Source organism: Salmo salar, chromosome 20 (genome assembly GCF_965601325.2).
Source record: "Salmo salar chromosome 20, fSalSal1, whole genome shotgun sequence".
Lineage (NCBI taxonomy): Eukaryota > Metazoa > Chordata > Actinopteri > Salmoniformes > Salmonidae > Salmo > Salmo salar.
Window position 1 is genome coordinate 81,333,097 of NC_138310.1, and position 20,956 is coordinate 81,354,052.

A 20,956-nucleotide genomic window follows, 5' to 3' on the forward strand; every position below is an offset into this window, starting at 1 on the left:
TTTTACTTGGGTCAAACGTTTCGGATAGCCTTCCACAAGCTTCCCACAGTAAGTTGGGTGAGTTTTGGCCCATTCCCCCTGACAGAGCTGGTGTAACTGAGTCAGGTTTGTAGGCCTCCTTGCTCACACACACTTGTTCAGTTCTGCCCACAAATGTTCTATAGGATTGAGGTCAGGGCTTTGTGACGGCCACACCAATACCTTGACTTTGTTGTCCTTAAGCCATTTTGCCACAACTTTGGAAGTCTGCTTGGGGCCATTATATCCACATAATTTTGCTTCCTCATGATGCCATCTATTTTGTGAAGTGCACCAGTCCCACCTGCAGCAAAGCACCCCCACAACATGATGCTGCCACCCCCGTGCTTCATGGTTGGGATGGTGTTCTTCGGCTTGCAAGCCTCCCCATTTTCCTCCTAACATAACGATGGTCATTATAGCCAAACAGTTCTATTTTTGATTCATCAGACCAGAGGACATTTCTCCAAAAAGTACGATCTTTGTCCCCATGTGCAGTTGCACACCGTAGTCTGGCTTTTTTATGGTGGTTTTGGAGCAGTGGCTTCTCCTTGCTGAGCGGCCTTTCAGGTTATGTCGATATAGGACTCGTTTAACTGTGGATATAGATACTTTTGTACTGGTTTCCTCCAGCATCTTCACAAGGTCCTTTGCTGTTGTTCTGGGATTGATTTGCACTTTTTGCACACACTCACACACACACACTCGGGATCCCAATGACGTCCTATAAAGTCAGGCAAACATAAACAAACAGGCAACATCCTGCATGTGTAACGGCTGTCTGGAAGAGGGAACCAAGGTGCAGCAGAGGATGTGTTCATCATTAGAATTTTAATTCAATTAAACAAGAGAACACTACAAAATGAACAAAAACGACAGCAAACAGTCCTGTTAGGAAAATACTCAAAACAGAAACAATTACCCACAAAACCCAAAGGAAAAACATGCTCCTTATGTGTGACTCCCAATCAGCAGCGACGAGCTTCAGCTGTGCCTGATTGGGAGCCACACACATGGCCCAAAACAAAGGAATACCAAAACATAGAAAAAGGAACATAGAACGCCCACCCAATGTAACACCCTGGCCTAACCAAAATAAAGAACAAAAAACCCCTCTCTATGGCCAGGGCGTTACAGCATGTCAGTCCCACAGCCAGACAGAAGGAGAGATCAGGATGATAACCCATTAAACAAATAAATATAATGGAGGGGGGATTCTCAGAGCTGATAAACACCCCCTAATCCTACAGCAGAGAGATACATAGGGTATGTAAACTTCCGACTTCAACTGTATTTCTTTGCACCCCAGTATCTCTACTTGTACATTCATTTTCTGCACATCTATCACTCCAGTGTTTAATTGCTAAATTGTAATTACTTCACCACTATGGCCTATTAATTGCCTTACATCCCTTATCTTACTACATTTGCACACACTGTATATAGATTTTTCTATTGTGTTATTGACTGTACATTTGTTTATCCCATGTATAATATATATCCCTGTGTTGTTTGTGTCGCACTGCTTTGCTTTATCTTGGCCAGATCGCAGTTGTAAATGAGAACTTGTTCTCAACTGGCCTACCTGGTAAAATAAAGGTGAAATAAATAAATAGTGTTCAGCGAAATAACAGCACAATGTCAAATACAGGTAGCCTAGTCAAAAAATGAACATCCAATCACATTAACCGTTACTCTCTCACAGGAATTCCGCTAACGGTCCGTATGTAGCCAAACGTAGCTGCTGCTCATGTTGGTATCTGTACTGATGGTGCAAAAGCCATGACATGGAGACATATTGGAGTGGTAAGGCGTGTGCAAGCAGTTGCTCCCGACGCCACTTTGGTACACTGCTGCATCCACCTAGAGGCTCTTGCTGCCAAGGGAATGCCTGACAGCTTGAAAGACATTTTGGACACTACAGTGAAAATGGTTAACATTGTTAAAACAAGGCCCCTGAACTGTCGTGTATTTTCTGCACTATGCAGCACTATGGGCAGCGACCATGTAACGCTTTTACAACATACAGAAGTGCACTGGTTATCAAGGGGCAAAGTATTGACACGTTTTTTTTAAATTGAGAGACAATCTTAACGTTTTCTTTACTGACCATACTTTTCACTTGTCTGACGCTTGCATGATGATGAGTTTCTCATACGACTGGCATATCTGGGTGAGGTTTTTTCTCCCCTGAATGATTTGAATCTAGGATTACAGGGACTCTCCGCAACTATATTCAATGTGCGTGTAACGGTTGTCGTCGGATAAAGTGGACCAAAACGTAGCAGGAATATGTGCACTCATCTTCTTTTATTTGGTGAAGAAGGAGAACCAAAATAAACACGTACACAAAGAAAACACAACGACTAATCACAGGCTGGTAAGGCACAAGGCTATACACAGAACAGTGCCCAAAAACCCCCGGAATACATAAATCAAATACCCTACTAAACAAACCATCACCCCGAACCACATAAAACAAATACCCTCTGCCACGTCCTGACCAAACTACAATAACAAATAACCCCTATTACTGGTCAGGACGTGACAGTACCCCCCCCCCCCCCCAAAGGTGCAGACCCCGGATGCACCTCACACAAAAAAACAAAATACCCCAAAACAAACATAAATCCCCTAAACTAAAGGGACGGCACCTGTGCTACACCCCCCCTCCCCAACCCACCTATACTGGAGGTCGCTCAGGTTCTGGTCTACAGCCACCCAGACTGTAGGCATACTCGCTTGGTTCCGGACCGTAGGCAGACTCACTCTGTTCCAGGCCGTAGACACTCAGTTCCGAGCTGTAGGCAGACTCACACAGTTCGGAGTTATAGTCAGACTCGCTCGGTTCCGGACCGCAGGCAGACTCACTCGGTCCCGGACGGCAGGCAGACTCAATCGGTTCCGGACCGCAGGCAGACTCACTCGGTTCCGGACCGCAGGCAAACTCACTCGGTTCTGGATCGCAGGCAGACTCACTCGGTTCTGGATCGCAGGCAGACTCAATCGGTTCCGGACCGCAGGCAGACTCACTCGCTTCCGGACCGCAGGCAGACTCACTCGGTTCCGGACCGCAGGCAAACTCACTCGGTTCCGGATCGCAGGCAGACTCACTCGGTTCCGGACCGCAGGCAGACTCACTCTCCGAACTATGGGCCGTCTCACTTGGTTCTGCACAGTGGGCCGTCTCACTTGGTTCCGAACTGTAGGCCGTCTCACTCGGTTCTGCACAGTGGGCCGTCTCCCTTGGTTCCGAACTGTAGGCCGTCTCACTCGGTTCCGGGCTTAACACTCTTACCGGATACTCATGACGGGGTACTGTTGCCGGATACTCTGGACGGGGCACTGTCGTCAGATACTCTGGACGGGGCACTGTCGCCGGACACTCTGGACGGAGCACTGTCGTCGGACACTCTGGACGGGGCACTGTCGCCGGACACTCTGGACGGGGCACTGTTGCCGGATACTCTGGACTGGACACTGTTGCCGGATACTCTGGACTGGACACTGTTGCCGGATACTCTGGACGGGGTACTGTCGCCGGACACTCTGGACTGGACACTGTTGCCGGATACTCTGGACTGGACACTGTTGCCGGATACTCTGGACTGGACACTGTTGCCGGATACTCTGGACGTGGTACTGTTGCCGGATACTCTGGACTGGACACTGTTGCCGGATATTCTGGATGGGGTACTGTCGCCGGACACTCTGGACTGGACACTGTTGCCGGATACTCTGGACTGGACACTGTTGCCGGAAGCTCGAGACTGGACTGACGCACTGGAAGCCTGATGCATGGTACTGGATGTGCCAGTTTGGGGACACGCACTTCAGGGCTAGTGCGGGGAGCAGGAACGGGTTGAGTTGGACTGGGATTACGCACTGGAAGCCTGATGCGTGGTGCTGGTACTGGAGGTATCGGGCCGTGGAGGCGCACTGGCGGTCTCGATCGCACCTCCTGCACAACCCGTCCTGGCTGGGTGGAACTAGTAGCCCTGTACGAGCGGAGTGCTGGTACAGGGCGAACTGGGCTGTGCAGGGGCCTGATGGTTGTCGTGCGTAGAGCAGGCGTAGGGTAGCCTGGACCTAGGAGGCGCACTGGTGGCCAGATGCGCTGCGCAGGCATCCTCCTTCCAGGCTGGATGCCCACTCTAGCACGGCATCTGCGAGGGGCTGGGATCACTCGCACTGGACTGTGCGTGCGTATGGGCGAGATCGTGCGCACTTCCACATACCTCGGCGCTCTCCACTCCAAACGCTTCCCATAAAAAGCACGGGGAGCTTAGGTCTACTGCCTGGCCCAGCCAAACTACCCGTGTGCCCCCCCAAAAAAATTATTGGGGCTGCCTCTCCACCTATACCTGCTTCCCAGGCAGGTTGTCACAATGTTCCAGTAATTGTTCCCACGTCCAGTCAATCCTTGCCTCCAATACTTCCAGCGACCAGGATGCCATCTCCTCCCGAGCGTGCTGCTCCCTATAGTCCACCCATTGCTCCTTCCTCCGCTGCTTGGTCCTTGGTTGGTTGGAGATTCTGTCACGGGTGTCGTTGGGTAGAGATGACCAAAACGTAGCAGGAATATGTGCACTCATCTTCTTTTATTTGGTGAAGAAGGAGAACCAAAATAAACACGTACACAAAGAAAACACAACGATTAATCACAGGCTGGTAAGGCACAAGGCTATACACAGAACAGTGCCCAAAAACCCCCGGAATACATAAATCAAATACCCTACTAAACAAACCATCACCCCGAACCACATAAAACAAATACCCTCTGCCACGTCCTGACCAAACTACAATAACAAATAACCCCTATTACTGGTCAGGACGTGACAGTGCGGGACAAATTTGAGGCTATGATTAAGAAGTTGGAGCTCTTCTCTGTCTGCATTAACAAGGACAACACACAGGTCTTTCCATCATTGTATGATTGTTTGTGTGTAAATGAACTCAAGCTTACGGACAATGTCAAATGTGATATAGCGAAGCACCTGAGTTGGGTGCGCAATTCCGCAGGTACTTTCCCGAAACGGATGACACAAACAACTGGATTCGTTATCCCTTTCATGCCCTGACTCCAGTCCACTTACCGATATCTGAACAAGAGCCTCATCGAAATTGCAATAAGCGGTTCTGTGAAAATGTAATTTAATCAGAAGCCACTACCAGATATCTGGATTGGGCTGCGCTCAGAGTATCCTGCCTTGGCAAATCAGCTGTTAAGACACTGATGCCCTTTGCAACCACATACCTATGTGAGAGTTGATTCTCGGCCCTCACTAACATGAAAACTAAATACAGGCACAGACTGTGTGTGGAAAATTATTTAAGACTGAGACTCTCTCCAATACAACCCAACATTGCAGAGTTATGTGCATCCTTTCAAACACACCCTTCTCATTAACCTGTGGTGAGCTATTCACAATTTTCAATGAAAAAATACGTTTTTATATGTAAGATGGTTAAATAAAGAGCAAAATTATTGATTATTGTTATATTATTATTTGTGCTCTGGTCCCATGAGAGGTCTTTGTCACTTCCCACGAGCCGGGTTGTGACAAAAACTCTCATTCTTATGTTTAATAAATGTATTGTATAGTGTGTGTGTGTGTGGCAGGCCTACAATGATGGCAAAAAACAACATTTGAGAGTGTGCTGACCCTGGTGCTAGAGGGGTACAGCTGGAGGTTGAATGTTTGAAGGGGTACGGGACTATTAAAAAGTTTGGGAACCACTGATCTAGTACATTAGTAGTGATCACCCTACATTTAAGGGCCTAAAGCCTGTGTGTGTGTGTGGGTTAGTTTGGATGTGTGTGTGTGTGTGTGTGTGTGTGTGTGTGTGTGTGTGTGTGTGTGTGTGTGTGTGTGTGTGTACACTCTGTTTCCCAGGTCCTGGTAGAGCTGAAGGAACTGCGGGTGTTGTATCACCATGATAAAAACATCTGTAACCCTTCAGAGGTGCATAAGCTGGGCGCCCTGCCCTTCCTACACAGACTCACCCTGCACGGCAGCACAATGGAGAATGAGGGGAGTTACAGGTACAGACATTACATGAGAAAGGTGAGGACAAACCCAAATCTACACACACCCACATGCAAATATAGGCCGCCACTAAGCCCCCACATGGGAGGTGGGTTACAGGGGTGGTTAATTCCACTCATACTCTTCGTGTGATCTCCCAGTGCTATTTGAATTCTGTGTGTTCACCGAGGGCTATGTGGCTCTGAGCCCTATGTGTAACAGGTGCTGAGTTCGTTGCAGCTGCGTAGCATTCTGACAGGTGCTTAAAATGAGCAGAGAGATTAGGGTCTAGTTACACACCGACTCTCTGCCTGTCTGCATAGAAACACTAAACTCCTACTGAGTTTTGGGGCATTCTCCCTCTCTGTTCAGTGCTAAATTACTACCAGTTTACACTGTGTATAGTCACTGTATGTATAGATGTGTTCAGTTCTGGAGCCTTATGGTCAAGAGAAAACAGAAGTGTGTGTACCCGGACAAACACACAGTAATAAGAACGTGTGTATGTGATCACGGCTCTGCCTCACTTGTTGGACTTTTGCGCTGTAATGGGCCAGGATAGAATCATGGCCCAGGTCTGGCATCATCCCAGCAACCACAGCAAAACATCAGGAAGAACCAGGACAACTGGCTTGTCACCACAGAAACGGTGGGGGAGGTCCAATCATCATGCCAACCAACCAGAGTTCCAGAACCACAGGCTTACATCAAAAGACCATTATGACCTGACGCATCATGTAAATGTACAATAGAAATCTACTCATCAGAAACTTTGTCTGGTGTCTGTCGGGAGTTGGGGAAGAAGGAATAGTACATCTACATTAGATGTGACCTTGACGTGTATAATTATTGAACTGGACCATTGACCAGCCAGGCCCAACCAGGAATAGAGCCCTCTCACTCACTCTCCCCAATGCACACTTTTGTAGGTATTACTTTGTATTGAAATATGGATCTGAGAATTGACCCTTTACCACTGGTGGATCAGCAGGTATGAGATGTACTGGATAATCCCTATCATGGTAAAAGTCTTCATAGAAAGTTTAAAAAAAAATCATATCCATAACTTGGGGTGGCAGGTAGCCGTGGTTGGAGCGTTGGGCTAGTAACCGAAAGGTTGCAAGTTCAAATCCCCGAGGTGTCAAGGTACAAATCTGTTGTTCTGCACCTGAACAAGGCAGTTAACCCACTGTTCCTAGGCCATCATTGAAAGTAATTTGTTCTTAACTGACTTACCTAGTTAAATAAAGATAAAATACTTACACTACATAAGATGTGATAGTGTTCATTAGGTTTGTTGTAATGATACCCCACACATTTCTCTCTATACAGAACACCAGTCTTATTGTTGAAAGTCTTTAATGAATTCATTAATTGGGGGGGGGGGGGGAGAAACGTATTAACAGTATATCTTAATAAACCTTTTGGTACTAGCCTAAGAAATGAACAATGTTATCCAGGTACTATTGCACACTGAAGTAACAAAACAAACAAAACAAGCACACTGCAAAAAGTGGAAAATAAACACAGCCTTGCAGATCATCCCTTTAAAGACCCCAGAGAGGCACCCACACACACACACTCACCCCGGAGCATAAATACACTTAAAACATCAATAAATAATCACAATGCCTCTGATCATTTTCATTTAGGGGATACTCACAGGTTATGGTTGTTTATCTCAAACTGCCATGACAGCTTTCACTTCCTGGTTAATGTGAGTAACTCGTCACAATCTGTTTTGTTTAAAAATTCAAACAAACTTGGGTGTTAAGTTTTTTTTCTTTTATGTCATAAAAACTGGGCTGCTGTATCCTTAGTTTTGATTGGCTCCTAAAACAACTTCCTTGGAGCTTCAGCCAATCCTGACGGAAAGACTCTACAATGGGGAGGTGCATACAATCCATTTCTTGCTTCTGACGGAATCCCATAAATCTGTACATAGAAGGCATCAACACTTCACTGATTCATTTACATTACAAGCCCCCAAACCCTTCCCCCACATAGAACCACCCCCCCAAGCCCCAGTTCCACCCAGTGCCCACCCCCAGCTGTATTGTTTCTGTGAAGTCTAAAGATATGAATTCAAGGACTGCCACCTAAATTATTGAAGTGCTAAGCATGTTTCCCCCAGAAATCAGAGAAACCCATGTGGATTCCCACCTCTGTCCCCACCCCCCATTCACCCCTGCACTCTGCCAACATGAGCTGAACTCAAGAGAAGACTCATACGGGTCATATCAGCTTTGAACTTAGGTACTATAGTTGAACTAAGTCCCTCCTATTTTTAAACCTACCCAACCCAGTTGTCTTACATTAGGTCAATCTAAGGATTTTAACAAAGATAAGGAACACTATAGTGAGGGCTCTTTCTAGAAATTCATATTGATGACATGAGGGGTGGGATGTGTGTTTTGGGTGACTGGTCAACACAGTGTCAGAACAGCCTCCCCATGCTCACCGTAGTGGGTTGGCTGGCTGTGGACAGCTTTTTTTGCCCTGTTCCTGTGCTACATTTGGACATGCATAATCACCCTATTTTCCTAGCTGTGGTTAGTTAGTTAGTACATTACCGGAGCTGCATATCAGACGAGGTCAGCTACTCCTGAAAAACTCACAGCCAGGGCTAACGCCACCAGCAGCCTAGCCATGCAGCTAGCTAACCGTTTATTCAGTCAGACTCAGTCACTCTTCAAACAAGAAAATGTAAAATAACAAAAACAAACAGTGCCCTAACACCATTATACTGCCATAACATTTGACGGCTGGTGAAAGGAGGATGAATGGTGTCTTTGAAAGGTGGTTTGAGGGGTGCAGGGCAAGGTTGGTTAACCCTTTCAGCAGGGGAGGCCTGGTTGTCATAGTCCTCAGCAGGTTCCTGGTGGCATAGCTGGGTAGCACAGGGACTGGGACACATAGATGCAGTGTGGGCATTGGGGACAGGACGGGAGGAGTATTATAGAGGGCAGATCAGGGGATGGCAAATTGAACCACTAGTTCTTCTTTAGCGTCCACCTTGATCTGAGAGATTGCACTGTAAGCATAGGCAGCTATCTTGGACACCTGTCAAACAATTACAACAAATTAGGTTAACACGCATCAATCGGCTACATAATAGGTTTGTTGTTGCTCCAGAGCTGCCATACACTAACAGGTTTATGGACAGGGAAAGCACATGACTGTAATAGAAAGATGTCCTGATGAACATCTGAGAATGGCACTGTGTGTGTGTCTGTATTAGGGGTGTAACGATACAGGTATTCGTACATCAAAACATTCAGTACGGGGAACTCGGTTCGGTCCGCATTGTAAATACATAAACATTAAAAAACACTAGGCCTATAGGCTATGCCTACACAGTTGTATTGCTTGAGTAAATCTGAGCTGCGAAAAAAAAAAGTTACATTTCAGGCTATTCCGTTAAGACAATTTGAGCCCATGTGCACGTTGTAATGAACATTCTAATCTTAATTGACACATTTTATGAGGTGGAGCCAGGAGCTAGTTCTGTAAGATGGCAAGTAGTCAGGTGGATAAACCAGGAGGATTCTCAATCATCATTTCAAATCTTCAGTTTGGGAACATTTTGGTTTCCTAGTAGCTTACAACAGCGATGGACAGAGGAAGTATGTTCCCTCAAACATGTTGACATTTACACTGACATCACCGCAGTATTCCTACCACCTGACCAAGACGGAGATTCAAAACAACACTACAACTTTGTCTCCCCTCTGCATTCAAGCAGCTCTTTGCAGGTAGTAATGAGACTATATACAAGGAGAACCGGTACCGAGTCAGTGTGCAGGGGTACAAGGTAGTTGGAGTAAAAAGTACAGGTTGGGGTAAAAGTGACCAGACAACACCTGAGGTTGGTGGCCCCTTAATTGGGGAGGATGGGCTCGTGGTAATAACTGGAGTAGAATCAATGGAATTGTATCAAATACGTCAAACACATGGTTTCCATGTACCAAACCATGAAACGTTACACCCCTAGTGTGTGTGTGCATGTGTGTGCGCGAGCGTGCACCTGTTGTACATCCGAATATGGCACCAGATCACTAGCGAGCACTTGGTGTGGCTGGCTGGTGAGGGAAGGTAGAGGGAGGGGCTTCTTCTGAGACAGACTGTTACTCAGCAAGGCCAGTTTTGTACTGAAAACACAATAAAAGACAGGTTAGTGCTGAAACACATCAACAAGGCCAGTCAAAACCCACATACACATTAAGCAACTACCTCCACACACCCACCTATATTGCCGAGCTTTGTCCATGTACTCATGCTGCTCCATGCCTTGAGAGTCTGCAGCCGAGACATCGATGATGTTCCTAAGAAATGGAAAGACAGGCAGGTATTCAGCAGAATTCAATCCCAAATAAATAAACCCCATGATGGAGGAGAAAGAGAATGTTTGTGTCTTACAGGGCTGTCTTGGTAAGGATGGATGTGAGTAGGGCCTGTTCGTCTGTGCGGGCTGAGGGTACATTGGCGGAGCTCCATTCTGTGCCGTTGAGGGGCTTGCTGTCGGGGTTCGGGTGGGGGATCAGCGGCTTACGCTCGTCAGGGTCCTGAGGCACAACATGTGCATCGCGATCACAAACTATCACAACATCCTCGATCACTATCACAGGCTGTTCAGGTAACCAGATTCTGACCTTGCTTATTGCTAAAATGATTATGATACAACATCTGAACTGAAGTCTAAAACAAAGGGCGCCCTACATCCCCTATAATACTCATCCTCTGATTTGTTGCTTTGACAGAAAAGAATGAACCCAAACAAAAGTTACATAACCCTGATATAACGATACCGGTGTGTATATTTCAACAGTATTATACTGTGTTATAACAAGGTTAGCTAAGCAGTGGCAGGCTGTGTGTGTGTACAACAGTCATCTGATAAACAGTAATAATAGAATACAATCCCTGCCTCACATTTTTCCAAAGGAAAAATAAAACTTCCCTCCACCAAATTCCATTTTGGCCTATGTCACCACAACTGGATGGGAAATGTGAGATCATATGACATGCATCTGGGAGAAGTTGATTGGCTGGCAAATTCAACACGTTCCAACGGCTTGACCGAATGTGACCCTTTGAGGCCCAATTTACATAAGTGGTCACGTTTTACCGGCCCTGATTGATCATCATCATGATAGTTGAGAATTGAAACTAAGCTATTGTCTGCCCTGCAAGTAGATAGCTCCTGACGTACACATATGAACTGATTAACTAAGCTGAACTAGTAAACTAGATAATGTTTGTAATTGTCAACAAAAGGTTGTCACTATTTTGAAACGTCTCTTAACTAGCTAATGTTGTTAGGTGTGTTGGTCAACTTGCCAATCAGGGAACTAACGTTAGCTAAACTCCCTAGGCCCAATTTTTCTAGCACAGCTAGCAGTTGTCTCTGAAATATTATATATTTCTTAATTCCATTATTGTACGTTTAAATGTGTGTGCATTGTTGTGAATTGTTAGATATTACTGTACTGTTGGCGCTAGGAACACAAGCATTTCGCAATAATATCCGCTATATGTGTGCAATACATTTTGATTTGAAAGGACTGGCTAGCTATCTGCTGGGTCGTAGTTGGCTAACTTAAAAATAGTTTCATTTTAACGCGCAAAGAAGCACCATATTTTCACTTTTGACTCGTGGAATTCGTAACAACAAACTGTCTTGCAATGGCCTTATGACCCCAAAGAAATGAAATACATTTTGTTAAATAATATTTCACACCCTAGATAACCAACTAGCCTAGCATTAGCTACCTGCTCGGTGGTCTCGTTCTCGCTACTGTAACAACAACCCATGGCGTCCGCTGGGCGTTCGGCGGTCTGCCAGGTACGCGAACCCAATCTCCAACTACTCCACCCGGGAAACTATCGCTAGAATAAGAGAAACAGACCCTGTCTGAGTCCACAGGAAAGGAATCAAACTTCTTTCTGTGTTTCTCTTTCTCGCTGACCGCTTCTATCAGCTACTACTACAAACGAAGCCTATCACATGACAGCAGTTTTTGCGCAGCCAGGGCTCGGTAACAAACATATGACATCCGGCCAACGTGAAGATGCCATGGGGACAGATACCCTAATCACGTGACAGGGGGATTTTATTTTTTTAAAGACTTGCTAAAATAGTGAGCTTGCTGTTTTGACTGGGGAATAAAACCTGCAGAAAACAGACCGCGACGTAAGGAAAATGCATAACGAATAGATGGTAAAAATACATTGCTAGCACAGACTCGTTGTGGGCAGGTTCTGGGCAGACTGCTATGGGAAGATAAAACAACAGTCTTTCAGACGCCCCCCCCCCACCCGTTCTAATAACAAAGCCACTTTACAGCCCTCAATAACAGGGAGTCACACCACTGCATTTGATGTAAGAACCAGTTTGTTCTGCATGACTGGGTGAAGCCAGGCGCCCTCTCATTACACAATAGGCTACTACTAGGTTGCAACCCGCTACGCACTTCTCCTCCAGGACTGCTGAACAACCACCGCGCTGCTTTGTTTTTTTTATTCTGCACGTGTTGTCAGTATGGCTCAACTCAAGTTATCACTTTGCGTGTTGGTGTCTATTTCTTTCGCCTCGGTTTTGACCACAGACAGCTCCATTCAGTTTGCGTCCGAAAGCCTCAGTTCCTTATCGTTTCGCTCGGTGTGTAAGCCCATCCCCAGCACACTTTCTCTGTGCCACGGCGTCGGTTACGGGGATATGGCTGCCCAGCCTGCTGGCGCACGACTCGTTGAAAGAAGCCCAGCAACAGTCGGCCGCCTGGCTGCCGTTGGTCTCCAAACTCTGCCACCGGGATACCAAGAAGTTCTTGTGCTCGCTCTTCGCCCCGGTGTGCCTACCGGAGGGGCCACTGCCGTGGGCTGTGCGAGGCTGTGAGGGACGGTTGTCTCCCTGTGATGAGCGCGTTCGGGTTCCCGTGGCCCAAAATGTTCAACTGCACACAGTTCATCTCGCGGGGTCCATCTCTGTATTCAAGACACACATCATGCGCGGAAGGGAGAGGAAGAGGGTCACGAGGAGGCATCAGAGGGTTTGTGCCTATCATTATCATCATAGAAAGCTGATCTTCTGCAAACATGTTCCATGCTCTTTCACACACACACACACACACACACACACACACACACACACACACACACACACACACACACACATCCAAACTAACCCTGTTCTCCGTGGCATGTCTCTTGGTGTCCTCAGGAACAGTGATCTGTGACTCATGCATTCTGGCTGCTGAGGGGAGACAGACATCCAGAACAACTTCTGCAAGAGTCCATATGGTGAGTGATATGTGTATGGCATTGGTTACACTTTACACAAAGGTTTATAGAGGTCTATAACGTGTTTACATGTGTTTACAGACGTGCATTTCTGTGTTTTTTTCTCTCAGCCTTTAAACTGCCGTATCGGGAGTGTGTCTGTGGAGGGGGGTGACTGCAGGTTAGTCCCTCTGGGCCGGAGTCGCATCCTGAGGTGGGAGGGTGGAGGCACGGAGAGGGCTGAGGGCTGGGGGGGGGCAATGACCTACAGTGCCCTTTGGCTGCAGGAAGGGGGTACCTGCACCTGTCCTGCCCTGGAGGAGGCACATGGGGGAGAGGGGAAGGGGTCCGTGGCAGGGGTGTGGTACCTGGGCCTTGTGGACACACAGGAGGGCAGGTTGGTCCTCTCTAGGCTGGTGAGGGCTAGCTCAGTTGGTAGAGCATGGTGTTTGCAACGCCAGGGTTGTGGGTTCGATTCCCACGGGGGGCCAGCAAAAAAATGTATGAAATTGTATGAAATGTATGCATTCACTACTGTAAGTCGCTCTGGATAAGAGCGTCTGCTAAATGACGTAAATGTAAAGAACTCAAGAAGTTCATCAGGAGACTGCTCAAACAAGCCTGCTGATAATGTCATCAAACAAGCATAGAGAGACTTTCCAATTTGGCCAATTGGATGCGGATGAGAGGACACCACAGCCCTGTTACATTTCAGCCTCTAGGCCTAGACCTTATCCCTTTCATATTCATATCATCTAGCTCTGGAGAAGTCATGCCTTCATCATAGGGCTCCAGAGTGGCGCAGCGGTTTAAGACACTGCATCTCAGTGCAAGAGGTGTCACTACATTCCCTGGTTTGAATCCAGGCAGAATCACATCCGGACGTGATTGGGAGTCCCATAGGGTGGCGCACAATTGGTCCAGCGTCATCCGGGTTTGGCCGTCATTGTAAATAAAAATGTGTTCTTAACTGACTTTCCTAGATAAATAAAGGTTAAATAGAGGTTAAAAATAAAAAAAGAATTACGTATCTACCCAGTCTGCTCAGATCTATGAAGACCTGCTAGGCTGAAGAGAGACCATCACAGGACCAGTGTGTTTGTTTGGATCTATGTTCTGGGCACCTGTTACATATTAATTATTCAATTCTGAATATTATATATATATTTTTTAAATCAAATGTGAGAACATGATTATGATTTGAGTATTATTGGCTGATAGTAACACCAGAGACTGCTGTGTAACAGTGTCTAATAAACATTATTTTGAGCTGCAAATATTGCTGTCACTATTATTTTCTGTGCATGTGTGTTTTCTGGATCCTTCTGTTTGTAGGAAGAGAGAAACCTGATTCTAGACTCACTCCACACATGTGCCTGTACACCTGATCCACCCATGTCTGTCTGTCTCCCCCCCCCCCCCCCCCCCCCTACATCTCGAGTGTCTTGGGTCAACATATGAAGAACTTTCCCTGTAGCCTACCGGGGATGTGTTGCTGTATGTTAATTATGACGCAATAATTAGTCAATAATAATGTCATTGTGAGAAACAATGGCGTGGGGCTGGAGAGGGGTACTATGGCCACACCTGTTTTCTGTGAATAAAATAAACATGCCCCAGGCTATCAATGAATCATTCAGATGCCCAGCTTCCTTACTACCCACTCTGCCCTCACCTGTGGAGCTCTGACTACACACACACTAACCTTTCTGCATTTCTCCTATTTGACAAACGCTTCTCTGAGCAGATGTCTTGTTTTTGCTGTACGGTGGTTATGTGGGAGAGAATATTCTTTTTACAAGAGGTTTGTGTTATGGTAGGTTGAGTTGTAGTAGTTCAATGTAGCGTTGTTTGTCAGTGAGGTGAGGGAATCTCCTGTCACTCAGAGTAAAACTCTAGTAACTGCAGTATGGAGTTGGCCGGAGGAGCAGCTGTGTATGTGGGTTAGCTTGCTGGTCTATAAGTACAGAATGGACTGTAATGGGTGTTTGTGTAATTGAGGAAGAGTTTATTTTATTAGTGTTTTTAATGAATAGTATGTGCGCTGGTAGTCTCTCTTCTCCTGGTGTGTGTTTAGATATGTGTGTTAGTGTGTGTACCTACTGTATGTGTGTGTTTTCCCTTGCAGCAGTACTATGGTGTCTGGTGCCATAACACTGGCCTTCCTCCCCCTGGTGTTGACTTTTATTCCCTACCACTACTACTTTGTGTTGTTCTACTGGGCGGTGCTGGTGAGGATGTGATATGACTGTATTACTAGGCTGAGCCGGGAAGAGAGGGCCTTCCAGTATGTTCTGACCCACGCCACCCCCGGCGACCCAGAAAGCATCCTGAAAACCTTTGACCTCTGGTGCAGCAAGGTGGAGTTCAGCAGCAACAACAGCCCCAAGGTGACGCCACCCGACTGAAATTCCTCTCCCTCTCTTCTCCATCCACATTTTCCTGTCTGACCACACCAATAGGGGTGTAGGTAAGATAAGGGACCGGATTATTTTCTGAGCACTGCCCCCTGACAGTGCTGGAGCTGGGTTCCCACTGTGGATACAGCATGGTACGTATCGCCTGGGCACCAGACTCTAGTGTGGAAATGGATGCAAGAATCACTGCCATAGCAGAGGTCATACGAGGCTTCGACGATGACACAGTGAGAGACAGACACACATATCTATTTCTAAGACATACAAGGTTGGGTACAACTTACTTCTGGTTGTCGTCTGAGCCTCCTGCTGCCTTCTGCTTAGTGCCCCCTGCTGGTTGAATAGCACTCTCAGACTGCATCTAACATGTTTTACAAGTCTCTGTGGCATCAATAAATCCATTATCTGTACAATGTTTTTATTTACATAAGACACTGGACCAATTAAAAAGGTATTTACTTTACATACATACGAGCACCTGTGAAGTTCCTTTTTAAAATCAGTTTTGTTGAATACTAACATTCTATAGTATGTATGTTTTTTACTCTCCAGGTTTCTGTTGGCAGCACACCCACACACAGCAGATGACAAGTGCAGTGTACAGGCTACGGTTTATGCCCATTCAGATGTGACATGACTGGCGCCGAACGGACGGGGGAGTCAAAGTTCACACACAGAACAACGAGTACCAGAGAGGGGAGTGAGTGCACACTGATGTCCTGGAGTTTGATGTGTGCGTAGTCTAAACAAAGGGGCTGAGTGTCTGGTGGTCTGTGGGGGAGGACAGAACTAGCTGAGGGGAAGTTGAGGTGGAGCAGGAGTTCTTTCTCCTCATGTTGCAAAAACACAGTTTACAGTCTTCACACATCGCAACTGTAGAACACTGAATGAGAGAACACGCACACAGCACTTTCTCCATGCAGTAAAACCCCACTCAGCTCACACCTCCCCCTTCAGTTTCACAGGGTGGGTGTGAACAGCAGGGAAAGTTCACCAGCCAAAAGCCACTGTCCAGCAGAGTAGATGAACAGCTATCCAGCTGGAGCGCTACCAAGGGGGCATCAGAGAGTAGTGAGGATTACTCTGGTCTAGATCATCCACTGGTCCTGGTCTTGGTCTGCTCCCTCCATATCCACCTGAGAGGGGGATGAGTGACATTAAGAATCAGAAGGCCTAGTATTTCCCTTATATAGTGCTCAATAGACGTGACCCCTAACCCCTGATTATGTGTGTGCGCGCGCATTGACCTCGTTGACCTCTCCGTCGTCCGGTGACTCATTGTAGTCGTTCATCTCATCTATGTCCTGCATGTCCTCTTCATCCTCAGAGTCTTCCTCACTATCTTCTTCATCCTCATCCTCCTCCTCTTCTTCCTCGTCAAATGTCTGCTACACACCCACAGAGAATACACACCAGAGTAAACATGGAAAAATGACAGAAAACATCCTTAACATCCACTATAAATGAAAGGACCACTGTCTTATTTTCATCCAAACGTTGATGCAAAATGGTAAACGATCAAATCAAAATGTATTGATAAAGCCCTTTTTATGTCAGCCGATGTCACAAAGTGCTATACAGAAATCCAGGCTAAAACCCCAAACAGCAAGCAATGCAGAAGCATTGTGGCTAGGAAAAACTCTGTAGAAAGGCAGGAACCTAGGAAGTTCTCTTCTGGCTGTGCCGGTTGGAGATGATAAGAGTACAAGGCCATTAAGGCCACATTGTTCTTCAAAATGTTCAAATATGACCAGCAGGGTCAAATAATAATCCCAGTGGTTGTAGAGGGTCCAACAGGTCAGCACCTCAGGAGTAAATGTCAGTTGGTTTTTCATTGTCAAGTATTTTTTGTTTTATTTAACCTTTATTTAACTAAGCAAGTCAGTTAAGAACAAATTCTTATTTACAATGACGACCTACCCCGGCCAAACCTTAACGACGCTGGGCCAATTGTGCGCCGCCCTATGGGACTCCCAATCACGGCCTGTTGTGATACAGCCTGGAATCGAACCAGGGTCTGTAGTGACACCTCTAGCACTGAGATGCAGTGCCTTAGACCACTGAGCCCCATTCAGAGGTCGAGACAGCAGGTACGGTAGAGGGATGGAGGGAGAGAGTTGAAAACAGCAGGTCCGAGGACAAGGTAGCACGTCCGGTAAAACGATATGTGTAAAATTTGAGGAATTAAATGTCATGAGATATTAAAACTTCTCCCTAGTTGCTAAACTCTCTTTCTGTGTACCACACCACCATAACCAAGTTCACAAAGGGCAGGGGGTTTAGGATCACCATCTTTAACTTTACTTGGTTTGAATGCGAGCTAGCAAGCATTACAAAAGCAAAACAGCAGTGTTGAACCACAGAGACTGTCATCCTGGGAAACAGCCATCCTGGGAAACAGCATGGACATCTGTCTGAGAAGACACACACACTGAGACAGGATAGCTATCAGCACCCACCTAGATAACAGACCGGGATAGATTAGTACACAGCTGATCAGATTTTGGTTTCAGTGACCCCAAAAAATATATCTGTGGGGAATGTCGCTAGCTGTGCTGTTCTCTCCTACTGTAGCTTTACTCTATCTTTGGATGGTATAATTTAAGCTCTTGCTTGCCCTCCCTCCTCTGGCCCTAATGACTCCCCCTAACCTGGGAGCTGTTGGGAATAACCACAAAATGCAAACATGAACTTCTCTATTTTATTGAATTGTAATGCCTTTCCACCCCCACATCGAACCAACTACATTACAATTGGATGTTCTGGTGCCGCTCGGGCAATTTAAAATATTGATTGGGGCCCTTCTTATTGAGGAATGTAATAAAAACATTTATACATTTGTGTTGTGCTGTATTTTACTGGATATATATTGTTTTCGATTTGGTCGTATGAAATTGGATTTGCAAGTCTCCCTTGTGAAAGAGACCCTGGTCTCAATGGTGACTTCCTGCTTAAATAAAGGTAAAATAAATGTGAACATGATTCACCTTTGTAATATCGCAGGACTTGGTCAAAATCCATACACATCTTGTATACATTTGGGTCAACTTTTGGATGAAAATATGAGTGACCGACAGGTCAGTTGTCTAGGTAAGTAAAATAAACATTATTTAAAGCTCAGATACCTCGAAAATTGGCTTCCCAATAGGCATCAGGCTATTGTCCTTCTCTGCAATGCTTTGTAACTAAGGGGGAGAGACAGGAGAGGTCAGTGTGTGTCTGTCTGAACCCAGGTTGGCTCTGTCACTCCTTCTAGTCTTGCCCTGTCTTTTCTCTCTCAGTGTTTGTTTGATTGTACCCAGGTCTGGTGCTGTTGCTCCTGTTGGTGTAACTCTGTCTCATCCACACACGGCCGGTCCAGGTTGAACCACAGAGTCTCTGTCATCCTGGGAAACAGCGAGGGGAACTGCGTGGTCATCTCTGTCTGAGAAGACACACAGACTTCACTGAGACAGGATAGCTATCAGCACCCATCTAGATAACAGACCTGGCTAGATGAGTAGACAGCTGATCAGATGTTCGTTTCAGTGACCTTAATGTGTGGAGAGTGTAGCTAGCGAAAGCTAGCTGTAAGAAATGTCACAACATAGCTAATTAGCGGCTAACTTGGGTAGGTTACCTACTGTAAGAATTGCACAGATTATGTTTTGAAGACTTTAAAATGGTATCTGTTAAGTTATTGCAGATCTTCCTTATTAGCTAGCAAACACTCTTCATCATGCATAATGTAGCTAACGCGTTATCTAGCTAACACTGCAATAACGTTGGCTAGCTAGCTATGTTACGAAACAATATCTAATACATCAATAAAAAAAATTGTACACATATTTACTGTACATGTCAAAATATTCACCGTCTTACCTGTCAAACCACTATCCCGACTAGTAGCTATCAAAATATAAATTTCAAATTTAAACTGACCGGAAACCAGTGTTGTTTTGTAAACGCTCCCAGTGTGTACGCATATCCTTCCACAAACGTTCCGCTTACTACTATTACTACGACTACTACTACTACTATTACTACTACTGTTTCTAGAGGTTTATTAAAGATGTTTTATAGCTAAATCTTCTCATTGTTCTATCTTTGGTTTTATGGCAGACTACACTTATTGGTGTATTGCTATACGAGGTCTTCTTTGATATGATTGCGGTCCACAAACAAATGCTATAGGTGCATGCCGCCACGTACTTTTTTGGATGTATATTAGCCCCCCCCCCCAAAAAAAAATTATTTCAAAAATCAGATTCAACTGCCAACAACCATCTCTACAGGCACTGGGGCCTGAGAGGGAAGAGCATCTTCGGACAGTATTCTTTGCAATATTTAGGCAGTGAAGTCCTGTAAACCCCAAAACATTTCAGCCGCAGAAACTATTATGCCCAGTTTCTTGGACTTTTTGTGTGTATGTGCAGGACAATTAATTATATGCAAGATAAACACCATAAAATCCACCTTCTTCACAATCAGCATATCAGTTTCCCTCGACTGTTGAACAACACTCTGAATCTCTACAGTCTGCGGAGCATCCACCGCCACATCTTCAGCTCCCCTCGCTCCTTCAACTACTTCACGTGCCTCCGCGTAGGAGAGTTGCATTATAGCCCTGACACTTGCCACTTCATATTCCTTTACCCTAACTGGGCACTCCAGGGAATTGGGAACGTGGTTGCCATCACAAAGGCGGAGATACATGGGGAGAAGGGTGCCATGTGAGAATTCGTAGGCGAGTGAGTAAACCTCCACTACCATCCGTTCTATTGGCCAATGTGCAATCACTGGAGAATAAACTGGATGATCTACGATCAAGACTATCCTACCAATGGGACATTAAAAACAGTAATATCTTATGTTTCACAGAATCGTGGCTAAACGACGACACGATAATATAGAGCTGGTTTTCTGTGTTTCGGCAGGACAGAGCAGGTACGTCTGGTAAGACAAGGGGCAGGGGTGTGTGTCTATTTGTCAATAACAGTTGGTGCGTGATGTCTAATATTAAAGAAGTCTCGAGGTATTGCTCCCCTGAGGTAGAGTACGCCATGATAAGCTGTAGACCACACTATGTACCAAGAGAGTTCTCATCTATATTATTCATAGCCGACTATTTTCCACCACAAACTGATGCCGGCATTAAGACCACACTCAACGAGCTGTATAAGGCCGTAAGCAAACAAAAAAATGCTCATCCCAGAAGCGGCGCCCCTAGTACCT

At 45.9% G+C, this 20,956-nt stretch overlaps 2 protein-coding genes and 1 pseudogene across 5 annotated transcripts; 1 reads left to right on the forward strand and 2 right to left on the reverse strand.

The window, feature by feature from the left end:
- Positions 1-8,674: 8,674 nt before the first annotated feature.
- lamtor1 (late endosomal/lysosomal adaptor, MAPK and MTOR activator 1) lies at positions 8,675-12,109 on the reverse strand. Its single transcript, XM_014163455.3, has 5 exons — positions 11,820-12,109; positions 10,467-10,612; positions 10,295-10,372; positions 10,075-10,198; positions 8,675-9,110 (listed from the first exon to the last, which is right to left on the reverse strand). Exons 1-5 carry the CDS (start codon positions 11,859-11,861, stop codon positions 9,018-9,020), a joined length of 483 nt encoding a protein of 160 aa, XP_014018930.1. The 5' UTR covers positions 11,862-12,109; the 3' UTR covers positions 8,675-9,017.
- Positions 12,110-12,145: 36 nt separating this feature from the next.
- Positions 12,146-14,602, forward strand: LOC106581408 (secreted frizzled-related protein 2-like; annotated as a pseudogene).
- Positions 14,603-16,143: 1,541 nt separating this feature from the next.
- hs020 (HSPC020 homolog) lies at positions 16,144-19,712 on the reverse strand. 4 transcript variants are annotated; one of them, XM_082966067.1, is made up of 5 exons: positions 19,604-19,712; positions 19,041-19,166; positions 18,868-18,927; positions 16,990-17,127; positions 16,144-16,878 (listed from the first exon to the last, which is right to left on the reverse strand). In XM_082966067.1, exons 2-5 carry the CDS (start codon positions 19,158-19,160, stop codon positions 16,831-16,833), a joined length of 366 nt encoding a protein of 121 aa, XP_082822193.1. In that variant the 5' UTR covers positions 19,161-19,166; positions 19,604-19,712; the 3' UTR covers positions 16,144-16,830.
- Between the last annotated feature and the right edge of the window lie 1,244 nt (positions 19,713-20,956).